A 24,850-nucleotide genomic window follows, 5' to 3' on the forward strand; every position below is an offset into this window, starting at 1 on the left:
TTAAAAATGTATTTTTTTGGTTCTTTGAGCACCACAGGGCAAGTGCCAATTAGTCCCATTATGCTGGAGAGAAGGCAGACATCTCTGGGGTCAATATCTCCAAATGTCTGCAACTCACATCAAAAAAGTAACAATAGATACCTAGCACAACAGGTAAGAAGAACAATATGTATCAACAATATTTTTTTTATTTTTGGGATGAACTGTCTATTTAAGTTCCCATTGTGGAAACGTCAAAATGTCTTATATTCTGCTGATGAATAGTCTCATCTAAAGTCCATCATTCTGGAGCTTTTTGAGATTTAATAAAAGAATGTACTGTCAAACTCAACTTTTTAGCCAACAAAGGGCTCAGAATGATAGAAAGCTTCAACACCTACAGTTCCACAAGAACTGAGTAAGACCCTGCAGGGTCAAAACCTGACCTCGAGTTTGATGAACTGTTTCTCATTTACTACTTCTGCATGCATTAACATATAAATAACAGTTTGCTGAAAGGTCATTGTATTTTGAGTTGAGTGAGTGTAGCAGTTTAACCCTGCTACCAGTCTTTATACTAAGCACAGCTAAAGACATCTTTAATCTAGATGAACCATGATGAAAATTATACTGATCCTCGAGCCTGATTGTGGGTTTGTCAAAACAATCAAGAGTCCACTGGTTTCTAGCATAACTGGAAAAGTAAATGAATGTATGACAGCACAGAGATGAAACTGATATCATCCATCTGACCATAGCAACTTCAAAATGTTGGACTATAATTTTAAGAAGAAAAACCAACAAGTTTTTTTGCAACCAGGCTAAAAATGCTCTGAAAATAAACAAATTTTTTATCTTTAAACACCACAATTCCCAGAGAGAAAATGAAAAGTAAAGCTGCACTTTGCAGTGATGGAGCACAGAGGTGTGCTTTTACAGAGACGTTCTGCTGTCTGAGGTGGAACACGACGAGAAATACCGTCATTATTCATGATCTGATCTGCGCTGCACTGAGATGAACCCAGCTGGCCTGTGCCATCACCCCTGTGTGGTTGACATCAGTAAAAGCGTTCAGCTGGTGTGTTCTGCTGAAGATCTGGGTCGCTAGTCACCGCTGGCACGCAAAGAGAGCAGCCTAATGCAAAACAAATGTTTTCATAAAGTCGCCCAGTGTTGAATCAGCATCATTCATTTCACTCAGTCTCCTTTTTTTCAGTCTTTTTTTTTTTCCCTCTCCTTCCTCTGACTCGGATGACTCGGGCTGCGGCTGCGTCTCTTCAGACAGCTGCTTCACATTAGGCCCCTGATGATGAGAGTTTGATGTTGCCCACGTCTTTAACCCCTGTGACAAACTGCTGGCCTTACTAAGCTCACCATCAAACAGCGCCGAGCTGCTTGTGTACTCTCCCTCAGCTGCAATCACAGATAAATCCCAATGCTGGCTGAGTGTACCATACTAATCGAAAACACTGAAGTGAATTAAACAAAGGACTTTTGTTATGGTAGTCTGAGAGTTTCCACAGCTCGGCTGATTCTGCCTTTTATGGAGAAATATCACACTAAACTGTCAGAGATTTGTTAGTTTATTGAAACACTTCAGATACTTCAAGAGTTAAAACACTGGTCTACAAGTGGACCTTACTGCTCTACTGCCCTCTATAGTGCAGCTTAACACAAACTGTCTATAAATACACTATATGTATTCAGTATGTGGACTCCTCCACACTATAGTAGGAAAAATGTTTTTTTTTTTCTTTTAAAGGCTGGAGCTTTATTTTGTCAATCAATCCATTAAAAGTTGTTTGATTTAGAAATGTTGAAAAATGTCAATCCTCAAGTGTCTTATTTTTCCCACAACCCAAAGATATTCAAGATATTAAAGCAGCAACGATCGAATAATCGAGTATTAACCCATTACAAAATCAATTGACAATTTTGATAATCAATTAATTGGTTTGAGTATTTTTTTAAGAAAAAATGTAAAAATTCTCTGATTTCAGCGTGATTAAATGTGAATATTTTCTGGTTTCTTTACTCCTCTCTGACAGTAAACTGAATATTTATGGGTTGTGGACAAAACAAGACATTTGAGGACGTCATCTCAGGTTTTGGGAAACATTAATGGAAATTACTCACCATTTTCTGGCATTTTGCAGGTAAACAACTATTATTCGATAAATGAGAAAATAATCAACTGATTAATCGACTATGAAAACAGATAGTTGCAGCCCTAAAAGGAATCCAAAAATATTCACATTTAAGAAGCTGAAATCAGAGAATTTGGACTTTTTTCTTTTGAAAATTACTCAAACCAAATAATTGATTATCAGAATACTTGGTGATTAATTCAATAATTGATTGATTAATTCAATAATTGATTAATTGATTCGTCTTTGCAGCTCTTGTTGGAACATGCTCTCTGGTCTGAATGCAAGTGAACAAGAACATGTTGAATGCTAATGTTTTTTTTCACTTGCCTGCTCACAAATGGGTCAGAAATCTACTTGCCCCAAAATCAATATTTACTGGCCCCTTTACAAAATGTTTTATTTATTAAAGGTAATTAAAAAGCAACAAAGACTAAAGTTAATTGTTATGTTTAATTTATAAAATGTCAGAAAATAGGAAAAAAAATCCCCATTCGAGTTTCTGAACGTTCATTATCTTCAGCGACTCTCTCAGTCCAAATCAGCCCAGCAGTTCACTTCAGCTCACTTCAGTTCTAACAACCTGACACACACAAGAAAAAAAAATACCATCCTGTCACCGTCCTCTGGCTCTGGTGGCTCAAACAGACGGAGTGTCCATGTCTCAGGTGGTTTTCAGCTCGTAGTGGTGCTTGACACTGAGACAGCAGAGCGGATATGCATTTTCATGATTTTGAGACTGGATTTTACATAGTGATTTTTTTAATCATTCAGTTTGTCTGGGTGGTTACTACCACATGTTTCTGTGGAGTGACAAACAGAACACACATTTATCGTTGCTTTACAAACACAAAAACACAGGAAAGCTTGAAATCTTCAAATTTGAGAGGCTGAAAACAGCATTTTCTGCCAACCATTTTGCATAACAAATTACTTTAATGATTAACTGATTATGAAAATAGTTCAATATATATATATATATATATATTTTTAACCGCTTTCCCAGTGAGGCAAGTGAGTTACCAGATTTACTTGCCTGACATGGCTTTTTACTTGCCCTGGTTAAGTGGGCAATCCTTATTGTTAAGCCCTGAAGACATTTGCATGACTGTTTCTTTCAAACCTTTGAACATCCATACAAATGGTTTTCATCTCAACCCCGGCAACTGTCAGGAAGTAGGATGAACCAATCAGCTTGCTAGACGTGCAGTTCCACATGACGCGTCATTAAAATTTGGCAGGTCCATGTATGAGTTCCTCTGTGAGCCTCTGCAGTCTAGGGTTAACAATAACACCCTAAATAGCTCACAGATCCTCAGAGATGTTCACAGTATGTGGGCGTATTCAGCAATTTGGGCACTGATAGAAATGAGTGGAAGATTAATGTCAGCTGTCAGCTAATTAAATCTTTCTTTAGATCAGGGCTGTGCAAAGTGGGGTTTGCAGGCCAAAGTTCAGTTTGGCCTGCCAGATATTTCAAAAAAGTAAAAATGCTGTTGCTCTTCAAATATGTAGGATCCTGGATTATGATTTATTTTTCAGTTTCAGCACAACAGGCAGAATGATATCTTCTCAAAGATTGTGTAAAACAACAATGAATGTGTGTTCTGAGTTTGTCACGCCACAGAAATGTGCATTATTAATAAATATATAAAAATTAGGTCTCAGAATCAGCAAATCAATCATTTTATTTGCTCTGAAAAAGTTGGGGTGTGTCCACTCCACTGTCTCAGTGTCAAACTACAACTTGAAAACAACCTGAAACATGGACGCTCATCTTAATTGAACATTTCCAGACATGTTTGAGCCAGCATGGATGGTATGGTATTTTTTTTTCTTCTGTGCCAGGTTGTTGAAACTGAAGTGAGCTGAAGTGAACTGCTGAGAGAGTCACTGAAGGTACACTTATAACTGACTGCTAGGGAGGGTGAGGGGAGGGAGAGGTGTGTCATTTGGTTGTTGGTTTGTGGGACTTTTTTAGCGTTAGGGGACCATGGCTCTGGCATGTCACTGAGACATGCTGCAGGTCTGCCCAAAAAATCCTGAACATAGAAATGGTTCAGCACTACACTACACACTATGTTCAGCAACTATATTCCTACATGTATAATTTGTTAAGAAGAAAAATGTCCTTCTTCTTTCACACAGAATTTAAGGGAATTTGGGATCCTAGTATCATTTTGCATCTTAACAATACAATAATACAATAGGTGTTTGTTTCTGGCCTACAGCCCACCATTAGGTTCAGTTTTGGCCCTCAAAGAGAAAATGCTGGGGCACCTCTGCTCTAGATGCTCAGTCAAGGAGCAGTTTTCAGTAATGTTATCCAGCAGCTGCTTGCCTCAAGTTAAACTCACAGAGTGAACAGTATTTTAGGAAACAGGGGAACGAATACAGCCTGTGAATAATGACACTGCTTTGCAGTGGAGAGAACAGGTACCTGCAAAGTGCCAAGTGAGCGATAACAACAGAGAGCGAACAGCTCTGTTCAAACAGCCAGAGGATAGAAATGAAAACCTACTAACCTCCCAAGATGAGACCATCACCTGTAACCAGCTAAATTAAAATCAGGTGCCAAATCGAACACTAAAGAACACTATTGTCTAAAACACTGCGTACTGTAGAAGGATTTCCCTTAATTGGAACAAAGAGGCCGAGACCGTGCCTAAAACTAACGCACTGTCCACACTGATCATCTCTAAAAGAAAAAAGATTTAAATAACTGCTGTTTGACATGAATAACTGAATAAAATATATCAGAATGAAATCTTTGTATTCTATAATAAGACTACAGAGAAAGTACACAGACTTACATCTGTTTTTGGGGTTGATGAACCTGAAGAGATCTGAGGAGGTAATTGTCCTACGTCACTTCACTGTGAAGAGACCTGACAAACCCAGTGATCATCTGAAAGACGACACCACGCTGTCACCGTTTATGAAAGATCAACATGGAAATGTGAGCTGGAGGCATCTCAGTGTGAGGACTACGATGTGATGCAGTTAAGCTGTTTTTTAGAGAGAGAGAAGTCTTTTAGCCTGTCTGCTGCTGGAGCTGTTAATGTGAACACGAGAGAGAGAGCGATGGAGGAAGAAAAAGAGAGAGATCCTTGGAGTTGTGAGTGAGCAGGGTCACTGTGGTAATGACTCAGTCATGGAAAATAAGAGCAGTGACAAACACTGCAGCTGTCCAGCTTATTCAGATGATTACTATGATATGTTTTGATATTATTTCTGCATGTGTACAAATGGAAATTTAAGTACTTTTCAAGGATTTTCAAGCACCTTACAGCTGTGGTAAGTTACATATTCATACACACATACTCAAACAGATTATTTCAGACTTCCAATACATTAAATTAGATGTTTTTGAGCTCTAAACAACCCAAATGATGTTTTATGAAAGCACTCTACAAAGGGGTGACAAATTACAGGAAAACACAAAGTTTTATTTTCAAAACCTGTCTTTAAGTGGACTGGGCATATAGAGCTGTGACGATTAATCAATCAGTCGATTAGCTGTTAACTATTTCATTAATGGCCAAGTATTGTGATTATTAATTATTCATTGCAAGTCACTTTTTAAAGAAAAAATGATCAAATTCTCTCAAAGTGATTCTAGCTAACTAATGGATTAATCAAGAAAATGGTTACACATTAATCCAAATGAAAATAATAATTAGTTGCAGGGCTACTGGCATCCAATACAACCTGGCTGGGACAACATCCGACTTGATCTCTAACTATTTAAAGTAATGCAATTACAATTTCAAGCCATTTCTGCAAAATCCAACCTCATTTCAGACCTTGAAAACAATAGTTTTTGAGTTTTTAAACTGCTCCAGGATTATGCCTGTATGTGTATGACTTAATTTGATCTTCCAAAGCTTTAAATTTAAGATGAAATGAAAAATCCCTTTTTAACGCTCTTGGATCACAGCCTTGGTAATATTGTGTGCCTATTTTGCTTATTTGTTTAATACAATGACACGAGTTAAAGATGTACAACACATCTCCACTTCCTCACCCTGTACAAAACTGAAACAAAATATCTGTGATAAGTGATCATCAATCAATCTTTAACTTTTAGCAGCACAGAGCTAAGATTCATTACCTAGCTAGCTAGTCACAGCATGGGTGTGTTGTGACAGGTCCACTTTGAACATTCAAATCAAATCCCTCCCTATGTTATGTCCTGCCTGTCAAACCTGTTTTACTTGGAAATTCGTCACAACACAGTAGCTGAATACTCTCACAAATGCTGATTCATCTGGACATAAAGACACAAAACAAAACAAAACATGGGTTGCTGAAACTCTCCTCCCAAAAACAGGGGGAGTGTTTTTCATTTGTGAGGTTTTATACTGGCCAACAGTGACATGGGAGAAATAGAAAAATTGTAACATCACTGTAACACTTTTTTTTCCCTCAATCTATGGTGTGACTATGGAAAAGTTAACAAACATATCACGCAACTCACATCCGAGTGGGAACTGTCTGCAATAAACTCAGAGTCATTAAGAAAAAATGTTCAAACATTACACTTCACAAGAACATGCAATAAATATTGACTGTGAAGTTTGTGCTTGCAGATCACAGATGAGTGGACTACTGACCTTGGTGGAAGACTACACTCTTCCATCTAGTTTGGTATTGACTGCAAGTACAATTATTCACTCTCCTTTTAGCTCTGTTTTGGTCTCCACCTTTAGCTGCTAAATGCTCCACTATGTTCACCAGCTACTGTCTTACTTTGTCTGCCTGCTGCTTGGTGTTGGGCAGATAGTGAAAAGTAGCCTCATCAGTTGTTTTTTTTTTGTTTTGTTTTTTTTCCGAAAACTTCTGCGAGCTGATGCTGAAACAAGGTTGCAGGCCAACAATGAGCTTAAAGACATTAAAAAGCTAAGCACCAATGTCTGGTAATTATTCTCTGTGTAATGTTAAAGGAGTCGCTCATAAAGACAAACCCACAAAGTCATTTCCTCCATTAATCCATAAGAAGTAAATAAGAAAACCCCTATGTCTAGTCCTCTGGTGCCATCTGGTGGTAGTATCAAGAATGACACAGTGACAGACAGCAATCCATGTCACTATCCCAAAGATCCCTTGTGGAGCTTAAGCATATAGTAACATTTTTCTTTTTATCAAACAGTTTGAAGCTTCAGACAAGAGATTAGAGCCAATTAATGCTGTCACTGAGCTTTAAAAGAACATCATCCTTGTTGAATGAAATGACCAATGAAAATTCATTATTACAGCTCACCCAAACCAACCGACCAACCAGTTTTGAGGCTCACTGACACCTGGCACTCACCTGGAGCTGAAAAACCTCCCTAATAAAAGACTGAGGCTGCACACACATACACAGACAAAGATGGCACTTTGTTCTGTAGCCTGTGCAGTGTGCCATCATGTGTTTAACTAGAAAATGATGTTTCCGACATCAAATGCTGCTTTGTGTGTATATTTGTGTGAGAAAGTTGTGTGTAGTTCTTTCCCTCTCCAATTACTTGCTCCAGCCGTCAGATAATAATGGGGGTCTAATCAAGGCCAAGCCTGGTGGGGTTTACACTCTGGTGCTCCGACTTCCTCCCTGCCAGCAGTCCACTAACAGGACAGGAATGATGGCTCCCACATGGCCCAGACACACACACACACACACACACACACAGACCAAGTGTGTTTTCTTGGATGTGCAGAAATTGTTTGCACGCTGCCTGCCACTAGCTCGACTTTCTGCTTAGTCATCAGGCTTCTTTTTGGAATGCACTGAGATCACTGTTTAACTTCATCATTACAAACCAGCACGGTTAAAAAGAATAAAGAAAACTCCTCCCTGAGGGGCTTTTAAACTGAATCAGTCTGCAGTGAACACCCACCGGCCCACAACTGCAGCTGTATTCACTGAACAGAATCAGAATTTGTGGAGGTGGTAGAAATACTGAGGTCAGGCTCTTCAAATTACAAAGATGCCAAATAACAATTTCCCCCTAGGGATCAATAAAGTATTTCTGATTCTGGTTCTGATGCCGTGTGAGAGGGGACTCAAGTTTGTGCTACATACATGAACTGTGGTTATTTTCCATTTGGATATATTAAGCCAATATTGCTCCACAGCCACTGGGGATGCATTCCTAATTGCCGGTCCCAAGCATGGATAAATGGGGAGGGTTGTGTCAGGAAGGGCATCTGGCATAGAAAGCCTATGCCAAATCAGACATGTGGATCCATGCCAGGTTGGGTGAGGCCTGGTCTGTCAGAGAACAGATGATCAGCCTCTAATGGGAGCAGCTGGAAGAAGAGGTTCTATAAAAGTCTGTGGCAAGGAAAAAGGGAGCTTTTCTTCTAAACTAATCACTAACTATGCATGTTAGAAAGCAGTTGCTGAAAACATGTGAGAAGGCTGAGAACTATGTAGTACTGAATGTGGAGTTAAACCACTAAACTGTTGTTCATGATTTCTGTGTTGAGGATTTTTTGGCCAGACCTAAAACATGGTTTGGTGATGTGCTGGTCCCCCAACATGATATAAGCCCCACGAACCAACACATGACCTCTGCCTCCCTAATGAACACAGACGAGTACCAAATGCAGGTACATTTTTCATTTGACGTGCCAATTTCAGAAGCCACCCAAACCTTGGTGGGTAGGGTTGGATACCTTTGAATGGTACCAACCAAATCTCATCAAGTGCCAGTTAACTTTAAATCAATCTGTCACCCAGATGGACTCCCAGGTATCGAAATTTGGCAGAGAGTATCACAGAGTTTAGAGAAAAAGAGAAAGAGCAGTGTTAGAGTGAGCAGCAGCAGCAGCTTCCTCAGTCACAGAGCGGAGTGAGTGAGTCAGAAAGAACCAAAAGCGGTCACAAGTGTAGTTACTTTTCAAAATTCAACGCAGACAACACTCACTGGGGTTTATGCAACATGAAACGCAAAGCTGGCGAGGGCAACACATCAAACAAACTCAGAACACAGTGGAACTAAAGGCTAAAGAATGCACTGTTTTCATAAAACAGAGAAAGTTAAATCCCCCCCACACAGCAGCTGCAGCTAATGTTAGCACACCTGCAGCTAACGTTAGCATGCCTGCAGCCAGTGTCTAAACAGTACAACTTAACCCTTAGTGGACAACAAAACTTACAACTGGTTAAGTTGTTGTTAGAGATACAGTAACTTGGCTGTTTACTGTGATAACAGTCCTGGTTGGCTTAGCTTTTACTAGCGTTAGCAAACCCTCAGCAACTGGCTGTGCCTGAAACTCCATAGCAACATATTTAGTACGCCACAACAGTTTGAGTTTTATTAGAATGTCTGAAACCTTAGTATGAAACCAATGTTTTTGAATTGCAGACTATCAATGGGGGGATATTACAGTATGAAGACCAGTGGTGGCAGTGACAACAACATGATACCAGGATGGATGTCATGTGTGTTTCCTCCACAACTTAAACAACAATGTTGCCTTGGTGACTGACCGACAGGCTGTAGGTTGTAGGGACAGTTTGAGATGAGAAGGAGGGAGGAATTTTATTTCTCGTGATCTCATGTACCAGACTGAGCTAAAACGTTTATTTCAGACTCTGTTTACAGGCCTGTAGTTTGAGTTTGAGCAAGGAACAGCTGTAAATCTGTCACATTAACAGCTGTAAAAAAAAACAAAAAAAACATGTACCATTCAGAAGTTCTGATGCTTATGAGCAGCAAAACAAACCTTTACTGAGGGGAATCATGTTTTCTACCTTGGGGGCTCAAATACACAAGAGGTAATTGACACATTGGTACTTCCCATCTCCACCATAATCAAATACAGGATCATTAAAGCCACAGCATTACTTAGCAAATTAGTGGTACTTAAAAGAGTCAAGAAGTCTGAGCATGTTAGATCTAAGTCCATCTCTGTGCCTGAGCTCCAGGCTCTGGACTGAGCGAGCCACTCCCAGAATCCATTTACAGTCCATCTGTGAGCTGACAGTCCGAACTAAATAAGGAGCAGAGGGATCACTCAAGGGCGGCTCGTCTTATTGATAACTTGTTCCTACTGTGCATTCTGTCCCACGTCCTCACCGGCTGATGACTGCGCGTCAATATCCTAATGCACGTCTCCTTCATAATTCATGACAGGCTCACTGGAGGATATGACAGTCAGACGTTCATTCAGTGTTCACAGCACTCTGAGCAAAGTGCCCACCAACATTAACATGAGGTCACATCAATACTGCAGACTAACAAGCACCACATGCCACTTTATACATACACTATACAAGCATACACAAACACATGGATGCTATAGACTAAACCTGTATGAGACTGAACAAGCACTTTTTCAGAGCTGCTGCAATCACACACAAAGTAGAAAGTTTGTGGCTGACACCAATATTATATTGTATAAAGTTCACTCATTCACTCAAAACCATATATTGAGGGATTCTTTGATTTTTGGTTTAGGGTTTTCTTCCTACAGAGTTGACATGTTATGGTTGAGACACATCTGACAGCAATAATATTGAATGAATTTGTCTAAAAATAGAAAGCTGTGCTTGAGCAGTATTCTCCCCTTTTTTAAACCAGGAAGCCAGACAGTGGTACTTAGGGTATAGCTAACCCTTTTTATGTCTGATTAAATTATGTTTTTGTAAACATCTGACAGAGCTGATGGAAATCTGGGACACAACTTTAAAGAATTTTCATAAAAAAATATTTTAAAAGAAAGATGACTATGAAAGCACATTTTTATCCCTATGTTATTGGTAGGTATTGTTAGGTTTATATTTTGAAGGCTTTTAACACATTTTGAAATTGTTTGAAGTTGTGAATTCTTGTCTGGGACAAGGCTGTTTTCTGGTACAGAGCAAGTTTAGGAATTTAAAAAAAAAATTAAAGCAGCCAAAACAAAGAACATATATCATATTTAGTTCATAATGAAAGTTCATTTTCAACAAAAAATGTGAATTAGTGTGTGCAAAATTTACTATATTAAAATTACTTCTGCTGTTACTTTTTAAGGTAATAATTCCCTAAATTTTTATTATTAATCGTTGCAATGAGAAGACAAGACAGATGTGTGCTGCGCTTCACTGTAAAGTGTATTACTGTGTAGCATCAGATAAAAAAGGAAGCAACTGATTTAAAAGTCATTGCTTTGACCTCCATCATGTAAAAAACCCAACCATGACTTCAAGCACAGCCTTAAGTGTTGATTGGTTATTACTTGTAACATTTAACCAATCAGATAGTGCTGTGGGCGGGACATTGAGCGAGAGTGTAGACTAGACTAGAGAGTACTAGTACTTCATAGCATATATAATTATCTAGTATATGCAGCCAATTATAGTATATTATAAAACCATTTAGTATTAGGTCCTGTGTCCACAGCAGCAGTGTGCTGTGGTGCGCTGGGAAGAAGCATCTGTGCCGTTAAAAAAACAAACAAACAAAAAAAAAAACAAAAAAAAAACACTGCACGTGGATTGTGTTTCTATGACAACAATATCTTAAAAGTTCCTGTGACCACCATTGTATAACACGGCTGTCCACTTGCTGTAAAACGCAGCATTATCACATGCCACTTCCTATAAATTCTTCACAATAAAGGTCCTGCCATTATTTTGTTATCTCAAAGCTTTTATTATGAAGCAGTAAAATCAGGAAATGTTTTCACCAGCAGTAACTTGATATGACACCTATCAGCTGAAAGCCAACATGAAAACAGCACCATGAAGCAGATACCTGAGGGCGACACAGGAGAGACAGTAAACTACAAACCTCAGAGACTCAAAAGCTACGAAAGTACAGGAGGATGAACACAGACACTTTTAAAAATGCTGCCTCTGCTCTCTGGTGCACACAGACAGGTAAAGTCTCTTTCATTTTCTTGGTTATCAGGGTGACGAGTCCCCATCTAATCTATGACTGGCTGCCTTCAAAAAAGAGCCAGTAATGACACCAGCGTCCTTCTGAAAAGTTCAGAGATTTTCAACTCAAAACGCTCAGAGCGGCCACACAAAAAAGGTGGAACACTCGTCAAGACAACGCGGCATACGCTCTCTCTTCATTGGTCTATGTAGATGCTGGTCCTTCGTAATTAAAAATTACTGTATAGATTGTAGATTTGAAAAATGGATCATTGAAGTGTGAGTTAAAATAAGTTTTGTCTTCCCCATATTTTCATTTCGGGGTCAGTCAGCTGTGTTGTCATGATCACACCTGCAGACATCATTCATGATAAAAACTAGTTATATGAGCTAAACTGTGATGGCAAAATAGTAAACAGAGGTAAAATGAAGAGACTGAAAATCAATGCTTCAGAAACACTGCTACACTGGAACTATTACCAAGAAGAGTGCAGGATCAGGAAGAGAATATTTTAAGCAGCTATGCTGAAAATGAAATGAAACTGAAGAAGGGCCAGTGAACACAACAGGGTAAGGTGGTACTTTTTCTGGGGTGGTACATGGTGTAAAAAGTTTCAGAAACACTGGTATAGATGAATGTTATGATACAGATTAATATTTTTTGTAATCAGAGCCGGTTGGCCCTTCACACACACTACGCAAGTTGCGTAGGGCCCCGCGAGTCCTCCTCCCCCTCATGTCACGGTTGGTGTCAGTGTTTACAACTGATCAGAGGATGAAACAGAATTAAAGAGAAAATAACATCATGAGAGTGAATGGGATGAACAGTAATCAGGTAAACTTGTGTGAACTCCTCTCCAAGTTTGTTATCATCAGTAAAGAGTAAGTTGATGTGATAGTTTGCAGTGTGTGATGGATCTGACTGACTGACTGACTGACTGACTGACTGACTGATGTTGGGTTAGGGGGTCTGTCTGTCTGTATCCAGGGCTGCTCTCTGACTTTGTGCCTGACAGAAGTGAGAGTGAAATACAACCATTTATGATGTTTGATGAGCGCCATCAGGCGACATCTAAGAAAAGATAACCGCACCATGCGCCACCACATGTTCATATACGCGTGCATGAAATGCAACTTGTGACACTTTCCAGCAGCAACCTCTGTGGACAACTCAGTCCATCATGACGTGACTCCTCTGAAGTGCATATCATCTTAAAACTAGACAATGAATATCTGTCTCTTTATTATCACACTGTAAAAATACTTCACCACAAGTAAAAGTTCTGCTTTCAAAACTTTACTGAAGCAAAAGTATGACAGTATTATCAGCAAAAAATACTTGAAGTGAAAGTATTCATGTTGCAGTAAAATGTTCCCTGTCAGTGTTATTATGTCTGATGTTCTTGGATTTACATTATTTCTGTATTAATGTTTACTGCTGTAGGTGTTTCAGGTCGAGCTCATTATAACTACTTTATATGCATCATATTCTTTAAGATCATCATATGTTTGTTGCATCACTGTCAGCTTTTAAAAGTACAGTATTTGCCTCTTGATTGATAGTATCGATTGATTGATCAAATACTGAATTTAAAATTAATTAACCAACTATTTACCAGCAGAGGTAAAGCTCAGTGTTACGTTTTAGTAATTTATAAATTTGATGTATTCTAAAACTTCTTGATAATTTTAATACACACTTGTCAAATAGTGTACATAGCTCACAGGTCAGGTCATAGGGCCCCTTTGCAGAATTTTCCTTAGGGTTCCAGGGAGGTCAGGTCTGTAGTTGTCGTAGTAACAGTAGTATAGTAGTAGTATATCTAGCATGATATGATCTGTGATCCACTGCATGCTTAGTTATGACACTGTCATAAGAAGACATGTCTTAAAACTACCTACAAACTATCTGCATGGAGAAATTCCACTAAAGGTCAGAGACTAAATTGTTTTGTTGCCGTTGTTTTTGCAGAATTTGGGTCATCATCCAAATGAGACCTACAAACAAAAATCAGCCGTAAAGCTTAAATCCAGTCAGTTAGTTATTACAGTTCTATGTCAGCCTTCAGATGAAGAGTTAACAAAAATGTCAATGTGAAAAATGTAAACGGAGAAAGTTCAACTGTGGAATTTAGCTCAGCATGCCTGACTACATTTAACAGTGCCGGGGCTAGAAGATGAATCATAAAGACTATATGCATATCAGAGAAAATTCATCTTCACAGAGTTGTTAACTACTGAGGCTGCAGCCTGCGGGGAGGCTTAATTAGCTGTAATGTGTGTCTAAACGTGTAGACTAGTGAAAGAGGTCATTCATGGAGATGTTTGTGAGGAATAAAGAAAAGCACAGGCAGGGAAAGATAAAGCCAGCCAGCTGAGCTGTCTACGGTGTGTGTGTGATTGTCAGAGAAAGTCTGTGAACATGTGTACAATCATTTAGCCTGAACACATATTTGTTCAGCTGAATCGAGGGAGGAAGATGTCGGAGAAGAAGCGTGAGCTCTCACAGAAACTTGGAGGATAGACAGCAGGCTTTAAAGTGATGATGTGGGAATCTAGGAGGAAAATTTAGGTCACAACTTTTCAAAGTGAGGTATGCAGAGTAGAAACACATGTTGGATAGTGATGGAATTATAAATCTGTACTGATATTAGCGTGGGATACAGTTTATACACCAAAAAATATCAGAAATTCTTTCCACAAATAAAACCATGGAGCAGAACCTGTTGGTCAAACTAAAGCAGAAGAGGTCAAGATATCACGAGTCAGGTTCCAACACTGTTACTGCAACAATGACTGCTACGTTTCCCATGATGCAACCAATACCATCTTTTTGTTAGACCCTCCCAGCCTGGTATATTAGTGCACTCATATGGTGTCGGGGTAATCAGAAAAATAATTTCCAGACTTAGGAAATTCATGTGAACACCCCCTCAAGTTGGAACAACAACTCAGAAAAGTGGCCAAGTTGTTGTCTGTTGATGTCATAGATGCAGAAATGCAGCAGATGAGATTAAATATTTGGTTGATAAGTTTTTATCAGTTAACATATCAATTTCTTGGTCACATGTAATTTGTGATGAAGTACTAAGATGTAATCTTAGTCTTAGTTGCTGTGCACATAGAGCGGGGCTCTGCAATCTGCAGCTCTGGAACTGCATGCGACCCTTCAGCCCCTCCACAGAGGCTCTTGGTCATTTTGGTAAAAATTTATATGGAAATGAGTAATGGTTATTTTTTGTAACATTTTAATTTTCATTTATCATTGTTGTAGTCTATGAAAATGTTGAGAAAACTCAAAATTTCAAGGCAACCTACTGCAATAGATTAGTTTTGAAAAAGTTTTACCAACTACTGACCTTTAGTTGAGATAATTTACTTCTCTTCTTGAGATACACTTAAACCTTTGAGTTTTAGAAACTCCCAAAAATGTGTTTAAACATTTATAGAGAAAATTCATTCAAGCGAAAGTGCATGATGGTTAAAATTTTTAGATTTTCAATTAAAGCCATTTAATTTTCAGGCACCAAAATCATGACAAATCAGGTTCACAGCATACTGTGAACACTTTTTGAAAACTAAAACTGAAAGATTCATGTTTATCTAAAGAGAAAGTAAATTATCTCAACTAAAGATTACAGGTTGACAAAACTTTTCAAAGTTTATTTCAAAAGTAAAATAACTATTGCAATACACTGCCTTTAAATTTTAAGTCATCTCAAGTTTTTTTTTTTTTTACAATGGCAACTGAACGTCAACTAAAATGTGCATCATAGCCTACGTCTATGGCTCAGTGCCTTTGACTTTTTTTTCGGCTAAAAGTGGCTCTTTTGCAGAGCCCTGACATAGAGCAACCTGGATTAATGAGAAATGTTATTTATTAGTACTAACCCTGTTAACAAAACTTTACCCTCTTTCACCCTTTACTCTCTATTCTAAGTAGTATCCATCAACTTTATGGCAAAAAAGCACATGAATACACCTAAATTGGAATTCCCATCTCAGAAACTGGGACTATCAGAAGAGTACATGAATACACTACAACTACCACAGACTGTAAAAAACATGGACACAGTCTCTGTACATCCCATAGGTTTCTGAAGAGTCACTGTGAAGCTCAGTGTGGTGGCTCTGGCTCTCCCCATGATTCCAACAAACTCCTGGCTAATCCGAAAATAGGCAAAGAAGTGGAGCGTGGGTGGAGCTGAGACAGAATGAAGCTGCTACCTAGCAGCTAGCCACCTGTGACGGTACCCACCTGTCACTCAAAGCAGCCACGCCCCTAATTATACAGAACTTTAAGCTCTAGTATAATTGAAAAGAGTGAATTATATGAAAATTCACTTAAAATTGCCTCAAACATATTTTTGGCAATACTGATATATTTGTGATCTGAACTGATCTACAGTTGGCTTTGACAATACTATTGCCACAGGGGTCTAGTCTTGATTTATTGCCTTTTCCACTATAACCTCTGACCTCTGAATCTCTCTGGTTTGTCCAGTGGTTCAAGTAGATCTAGTGTACGCTGTAAAAAAAACCTAGCTGAGATAACTTAAATTTTCAAGGTAACACACTGCTATAGATTTTTGAGTTTTGAAATAAACTTTAAAAGGTTTTGCTGAGCTATAATCTTTACTTGAGACAATTTACTTCTCTTCTTTGATTAACTTGAATCTTTGAGGAAAAAAAAAAATGGTCACAGTGAGCTGCAGACCTGATTTGTCTTTTTTAGTGCCTGAAAAAAATTACAAAGTTCTGAGTTTCTAAAATTCAAAGCTTTAAATTTAGCTAAAGAAGAAAAGTAAATTATCTCAACAAAAGATCAGTAGTTGCTAAAACTTTTTCAAAACTTAAGAATCTGAGTTTGGCTCAAAATTCAAAAATCTATTGCAGTCTGTTGCCTTGGATTCATCAACTTTTTCATTTATTCAGTGTAGTGCTCATTGTTGGCCAACAACAACAATCAGAGTTTTGCACAACATTTTGAGTCAAAATATTTGTTTAGACCAGTCCTATGGACTGTGAACAAGAGCAGACTTGTGGATGTTCATGTGCTTCTATATATCCTACAACCTGCAACACTATAATCTGCATATGCAGTCATGATCCACACACCCATACTGGAAAAACATGAGAGCAATCTCATGATAGAAAAGCATGAAGGAAAAGCTCAACAAAACAACACTATATTTGCCTAATTTATCCATAATTTACCCAGGATCTAATAGTGAACTGATTTTAAAAGCTGAATGTTTGATCAGGGGTTTAAAAAGCAGCACACACAAAAAAAATGTTAAGCTTGGTGATTTGATGTGCTCAAAGAACCAAATATTTTAAACATCTTTTGTACTGCCAACTGCTACTCAACTAACAATATCTGTGAGAAAACCCAAGAACTTCCCTGAAACTCAAAAACTGTTCGTCCAACTTGATAACTATATACCACATGATGTACATCAGTCAGAGTAAATCATGTCAAAGATCACAGACCTGTTTATCAGACTTTGCTGAAGTTACAAGGCTCCAATCAGATGTTCTGACAACTCACCTGATTCTAAAATCTCCACCCAGGTGAGATGACAAACTGTCCACTATGACAGGAAACAGCCACAGTAATGTGCTAAGCGAAGAAGAAACAGATGTATTTACCCAGGACATTTCCTGCTGGCACCTCCTCCAGCTCCTCCAGCTCTCTGCCCATCAGCAGGTACAGGTTCTCCATGGAACAGCAGGACAGATGAGGAACCTCAGGCACGCAGTCTGAAGCACTGCAGCCCTCTGGCAGCTGAGACACATGAGAGAAGGAATGAGCAAAGTGGATCACAAATCCAAACAGCACTTGAAATGGTGAGGTTTTTTGGGGATCACTATAACTGGACAGCTACATTAACACTCCATTTCTCATTTAGCTGAGATGTAAAGAGCAAAGTCAAATGGAAACAGTAAATTTAATGATTTGTCTCATGCCATTTCTGTAATGAAAGAGTAGCTTCATTGATCTGCAGTGTCTGTATTTCAAGGCCATGCTGTCCTCCAAAAAAATCCAAAATGCAGTTGCTGTGATGTAAAATATTACACAAATAATCAAGTCAAACTCAAGTTGCCTCTTTTCATCTTGTTCCTACCCATTCATCATTGTTCGAACAATGCACAATTAATCTAAATTCTATTGAGGTTGCAATATGGCTTTCTGCAATTTTCAAATCACATGAGCTGTAATATTTGTTGAAGGCAAAATGTGTCAAAAAACCTTTAAATTAATGAATTTCGTGAAAGAAAGATTATACAGACTTTAAAATCATCTTAAAATCAATTATCTTAAAAACATCTTCATTTGGTACAGATTCCTCCAAAACAAATCACACCATAATCACACACTTTAACATGTTTTTCAATCAAAATAAGAATAATGATGTAAAAATGATCACTATATCACGATTGCAATATCAGTCAAAATAATCGCAATTAGATATGTTTTAAAAATCGTTCAGCCCAAGCTGTAACAAACACTAACTTTACTGATTACATGATCCATCACAACTTGCTTTTTTGCCAAAACCCAAAGACATATCATTCACCCTGACAAATTAAGTGTTTTAGAAGCTGGAACCAGCAAAAGTTTGGCATCTTTACTTGAAAAATGTGTGAAAGTCATTCAATTATCAATTTTCTTTTGACTGACTAATTGTTCCCTGCTGTTCATAACCAGATATTCCTTTGTGAGCTCTTTGTGACACCAGAGAAGGTAAATAAACAGACAAGGTTCAGTAGGAGTGTTGTAGAACTTGCTGTCAGTTACCACACTTTGATTTCCCCTGTTGGTGAATGCAGCTCTGTCAGTTACAGTCCCTGTCAGCTTGTACGACATCATCTTTACAGCTGTTGGTTTGTTGTTTTTCGGTTTGAGTCAGAACTACAACCATGACTAAAAGGCAACAATAGATCATTTATTTCTTGTCTGGGTAACTGAACCGAACTATAGGTGTGAAACAAACCAAAATAATTCATGGAGAACCTGCCAAATTCTGTTAAACATTACATATTTTGGGGCTGGGGCAGTTCTATTTTACTTTCTAGCAAACACTGGTTCATCTAATTTAATATTTCAGTGACAGTGAAGTGTGCACATTTTCAACTGATTTGTGTGATATACAGAGAAAAAGAGAAGTGTGGAGCAGGTGGTGTAAAGGCAGACTGATAACTGAGGGTTTACCATGCTCAGGCCCTGGGCAGGGTCATACTTTGGCCCCAGTACAAAAACCCTCTGTCCTTTCTTGACCACTCCGCTGTAGACACGTGCAAACGCTATGAAGGTCTCCTTCTGCTCCTCTTCCTCCTCTGGCTTCGAGTCCTTCAGTGTGAGACTCTCCATCTTAGCTGTCAGACAGAGATGAATGTTAGTTGAATTAGATCCCCAGCAAAAGAAGGATTACAGCAACACTTATCAGAACTGGAGTGATGCTGTTAAACCAGGGCCCTTAACAGTCGACCAACCCAAAACCAAAGTACTATCTTTTCAGAAAAGGTCTAGAATACAGAGAAATATGACAATTTTACAGTTGGAAACAAATCATGACACATATTTAAAACTAAAAATATGGCTGTGAATGAACTAAACAATAAAGCAAAATGGGCTTTCTGTGCCATCAAGACATCAATACACACTGAATTAATGATAAAAACATGGTTCAAAATATTTAAATCTATCAAACTGATTGCATTACATGCCAGCGAGGTGTGGGACAAACGAGACAAACATCCCATTGAAATCCTGCATGCAGAGTTCTGCAAAAGTATCCTCCAGGTCCAGAGAAGAGCTGTGAACTCTGCATGTTGAGCTGAATATGGTCAATATCCTCTACTATTCAATATCCAAAACCTCTGGAATCATATTAAAACAAGTGACCAACTCTCATTTTCTTACAAAGCCAGGAGTTGAACCCACAAAGACGTCCACTCTGCCAACTAGTCCTGAAGCAAGGTGAACCGTCAACCTCTCAGATCATTATACCACGACCGCATCAGCCTCAGGGCACATACACTCAAAAAACAGACCCAACTAAATTATCGCAAAACAAAATGGAAACATCTCACCCTAAATAGAGAATACACTGTGGCAACCTACTTGACCACAGTGTCCAACAAAAAACTAAGAAAAACACTGACTAAATACAGACTGAGTGAACAGGACCTGGCAGTGGAGATCAGCTGACACAGACAGACCTGCTGCCCACAGAGGAGAGGTTGTGTTTCTACTGCGACCAGTACAACAGACACACAACTACGCTTCCTGACTCAGTGGAAGCAATACAAAAGTATAAGAGAGCGATAGTTTACAAAAATAATAAAAATATACCTCAATTTTCTCCACCTAAGTGACTCTGAAAGATTTCAGGCCTTACTGGGAGAGAGGGAAGACTGCTGATGTGGACTGGCAGCAAGACATGTTGCAGCTTACCATGAACTCTGTGAACCCCCTGTCCATCAAGGCTGATCATTCATGTTGCTTATTAATAAGTAAGTCATTTGTTGTAGGTTCATGAAGAGATGACAAACCTATAATAACTCTTACCATTCAATAGCTCTTCTTGTTCTTCATGGCCTTTTGTTCATTATAATGTAACATTTTATGCAATCATCATAAAGCCAATTAGAAACATTTCAAGTTTTAGCAGCATTCAAACAACCGTCTTATTCTTTAAATCCATGTAATCACTTATTTATATATATATATATTATAATGGCCTGCTAATGCATGATCCTATTGATTGGTTCTGACAGAGTTTAAATATACCACAGACTAACTGCTGCACATTTACTTAATCATTTATCCTTTTAATACTTCAAATACCTCCATCCTATCTCCACAATTCCCTGTCAAATTTAACCCATTAATGACTAATGACTAAATTTAGCATATACATACATATTTTCACATCAGAGGTAGAAACACAAAATATTCTGTGGAAACTATTAGGACATGTGGCTATACAAACAAAATTTTTGATTTTTGATTTATGTAATTATTGGTAGACAAAGTTCATTTTCTTTTAAAAATGCATAGAACAAAGAAAATCTAACATCATTTTATGTTCTAAATATCACATTTACACTGGATTAAAGCACATATAACTGAAACTGAAGTTCTTTCGAATCCAGTATATCAAATATTTGATATAATCATTTGTAGTTTTGGAGCTGCAGCCATGTCTGTATTATACTATGTCACATGAAATTACTCATTTTGTTTTTTACAAAGACACTAGTGCATTTAATAATTCCACTGTGAACATTAATGGGTTAATGGTGCTCAAAAACACCACCAACTGTCATCTATTGGCAAAGTCCTTCCAAAATATTGGTCTTTTGTCAAACTGTTGTGCGTTTGAAGAAGTAGACAGAGATGAAAAGTGAGAGTTGAGCTCACCTGAGCTCAGTCCTGCAGGTTGGCCTTCCTGTGTCTGGTCTTTCTGGCTCTCTGCTGATGTCTGATCAGCTGCCATCCTGTCAGCGTGTCGCTGTCTGGCCAGCTCCCTGCGCTGAGCGATCTCCTCCTGAGTCAACGGCCTGAACACACACACACACAGAAGCATAGTTGAGAATCCCATCAGAACTCCAGATACCAGCTGTCTCCAAGAGGTCAGAGACAGTGTGACGATAAGGCTGTCATCTGAACCCATACAAAGAGCTGAAAAACATGAAGTCAAGAGGTTTGGCTTATTAACATGTGTCAGTCCAGGTACCAGTGAGAAGATGTGAGTGAGGCAAATATAGCAGGTCCAGTCTGAGCCATAGATCCATAAGTTTGAAGCCTTATCAGACACAGGACTGATGACACTGACTATCTGACTGCAGCCCTCAGTGTCAGGACTTTGTGTTCAATCCAAACTTTCCAGGATCACAAAGCTGCCTCACTTTAAAGCACACAGCAGAGCAGAACTGCTCAGAAGCAGGTTCATATAGATAGCTCAGATAAAAGCATGAACACAATCTACCCACTAACCCTCTGGAAAAATGCTGCTCATTCTGTATTTAGGTTGGTAAATGTTAACAAAATCAGTTTATAACCATCTTTGTGATCTCAGAGATTTGGTTTATGTAATCTCGTCAACTCTGCATGGACACTCATGGTCATTTTCAAAGGGGTCCCTTGAGATCTTGCCTTAAGATGTCTGGATGAAAATGGTTTCTATGGTAACTAAGAGTCTCCTCTTTACAGACATGCCCACTTTATGCTAATCCCATGAAGTTTGGAGCAATTATTCTATTTAAATATTCCTGATTAGTGAATGCTGGAATTGCATGAATTCGGTCGGACTCTTGTAGATTCAGTGAGCCCCGTTGTATTCATGTGTGATGATGTCAGTCTCCATAGTAACCATAGTACTGAGACCAGGTGAGACCTGGTTTTGAAACTTGACCTCTCTGTATGAAATGACCTATAAAGTGACCTCGAGGATAATCACAGCCTCATGAAACTTCATAACCACAAACTAGAGACCTGGAGCATTGAGAGGATGTGCTCTCCATCCAAGAGGCAAAAATGACAAAAGTTCTTTCAGAAATTTCCAAATGTCAAAAGTTTTTCATCACAAATCACCGCATGGATTTTTCTATGCTGTTTCTAAAGGTCTTGGAGTCTTACTAAGGTATTTTGGGGGGACTCTGACTATTTTTTATTCTCCAGTGGTCAAAAAAAGATTAAAGTTTGCAAAATATCTGCATTATAAATGGTGTCAACCCAAAAAGTGCTGTAGAAAAATGAAAAACATAACAGAACATCATGGGAATAGAAATCATACACTTCCATCAAAATATTCTAAGCCCTCACACACTGTAAACCTTCAACCTTATAACAGTTGACTAAAGAAATTATGCTGAAATTAAAAGCTTCTGGGTTGAGGTTTGTCAAAGAGTTCATAATATAACAAGAAGAAAAATAGGTCCAGAACCTGCAGTTTGTTTACTGGGTATCTTCTCTAGATTTATAAATCAACCTTATAACAAGTGGTTGGCTATTGGATTTTCAGTTGCTAAAAAATTACTGTACTGCAGATGGAAGGACACCTTCTATTAAAGACTAGTATAATGCACTTGCCAAAATAGCAAAACTGGAAGAGTCATATAGACTGTGTGAGTACATAAGACCAAATCAGGTCTCTTTTCCCATCTTTTATGACATGACTGGATAATAACCTTGACCAGACTGTTAAAAACATGTCACTTGATAAACATCTTAAAGGCCTAAATAAATAGTCATGTATTTTTTAGATATTATAATATATATGTGCGCTGTTATTGTGGACCACTGAATGTACAGTCTGTAAAGGTGCATGTCTTTGTTATGCAGTCATTAGTGTAGACACACGAGCAACTCCTTTAAATAATTCTGGTTATTCTATGTGTGGAATTCATGGAATGTATTTCTAGTATCTGAATTACTTTTCAAATCTTTATGCATGTATGTTTAGTTTGGGTGTGGGTGGTGGGGTGAGGGCTGGGGCTGTGGGTGTATGAGGTGGGGAACATGCAGGCAGGTGTGACTACATTTAAGAGATGCGATACGATAAGATAAGCCTTTATTGTCTCCATTAGAGGAAATTTGTCTTGAATATACAAGAGAAAGCAGGTGACACAACCACACAAATGTACAAACTACAACTGACATACAGTATCACCCCCAGATCCATACAGACAAACAAAGCACACACCCAAAAGTATTACACAATATCCTGAATCCATGCAGTTGCACAAGAGCCCTATACAAAAAATATTGCACAAATGCTCTACACGTGGTTATTTTCTAGCAAATCGCCTACATCTCAATTATTGCACAAGTGCCCTACACCAAAATATTGCTTGATAGTGGGACTAATAAAAATGTATACCTGTTCAGCTCACACTTTGGTAACCTGCAGACATCAGCTGAAGACATCAGCTCGTACTCCTTCTAAAGGATGTGGTTTGGGTCAGTAGTGATTTTAAGGCCCTGCTTCCTCACTGTCTCCTCAAATATTTCCTGGAGAGAGGATTGGGGCAACATTCCAATTATTTTTCTCACCCTCCTGATCAGGTTTTGGAGTTCTGAGTTTGAGAGTCAGGTTACCAACCCATGTCATATTGCCATAACAAATAATGGATTCAACAGCTGCTCTGTAAAACAACAATATAATATTTTTAGCAACTCCACAGACCCTGAGCTGAGTGTCTAATGTTAATGTCTGTGTGAGCTGTGTTCGTTTTCTGCTTGCCTTTCTTCAAAAACATCAATAAAAAGAGATTTAAAAAAAATAGTTGACTAAAGAAAATACAAAGCTTATTACAGTTTTATGACTAGAAAAACTTGACACAGAGCTGAGCTGCACTGCTCTCCCCCTAAAAATGACAAAAATGGTTCTATGGTAGGGAAGGGAGGAGTGGAAGAGGTTAAGTTGGGTAATTCAAACAGTCTGACTATGTTCAACTCACTTTGATGAAGGCTAATCCAAATAAATGTTTTATTTCTTCTTCCTCTCCTTTATTTTTCACCTTGTGAGGCAGCTGGTTTCATGAAATCACATGAGAATGCATCATGCCAGGTTTCAGCTGCAAGCATGGTTTTAAACAATGGCGGCTCCTGGAGAGGTCAGCGTAGATACTGTGATAGCATCAGTTACATCGGAACTGGAGAGTAAGAACCACACTGAAGGCTTCTATCCATGGAAAAGATGTTTTCGCTCTTCTCCTTTGACAAGAGTTTGACCTGATTAGTTGAAGTTAGCCCAGCTTAAACAGACGGATCAACTAATCACCTGCCAAGTGTTTTTTTTAAGTGCCTGCCCTTTTCCAAACAGTTTCTAAGGACGACTTCCCAGATGGTTTTGTGTAA

The 24,850-nt window shown here is 38.5% G+C and overlaps 1 protein-coding gene across 2 annotated transcripts in view; it reads right to left on the reverse strand.

Annotated features, from left to right (window-relative positions):
• efl1 (elongation factor like GTPase 1) overlaps positions 1-24,850 on the reverse strand; it is a 157,357-nt gene that overhangs the window by 92,675 nt on the left and 39,832 nt on the right. For both annotated transcript variants that reach the window (XM_084722363.1, XM_084722372.1), the window contains exons 13-15: positions 21,410-21,549; positions 19,196-19,359; positions 17,632-17,767 (exon numbers count right to left, since the gene is read on the reverse strand). In XM_084722363.1, the coding sequence (XP_084578489.1) occupies positions 17,632-17,767; positions 19,196-19,359; positions 21,410-21,549 (440 nt within the window). The remainder of the gene's footprint in view (positions 1-17,631; positions 17,768-19,195; positions 19,360-21,409; positions 21,550-24,850) is intronic.

The sequence above is a fragment of the Lutjanus erythropterus genome, chromosome 1 (assembly GCF_056507025.1).
Source record: "Lutjanus erythropterus isolate fLutEry1 chromosome 1, fLutEry1.hap2, whole genome shotgun sequence".
NCBI lineage: Eukaryota > Metazoa > Chordata > Actinopteri > Lutjaniformes > Lutjanidae > Lutjanus > Lutjanus erythropterus.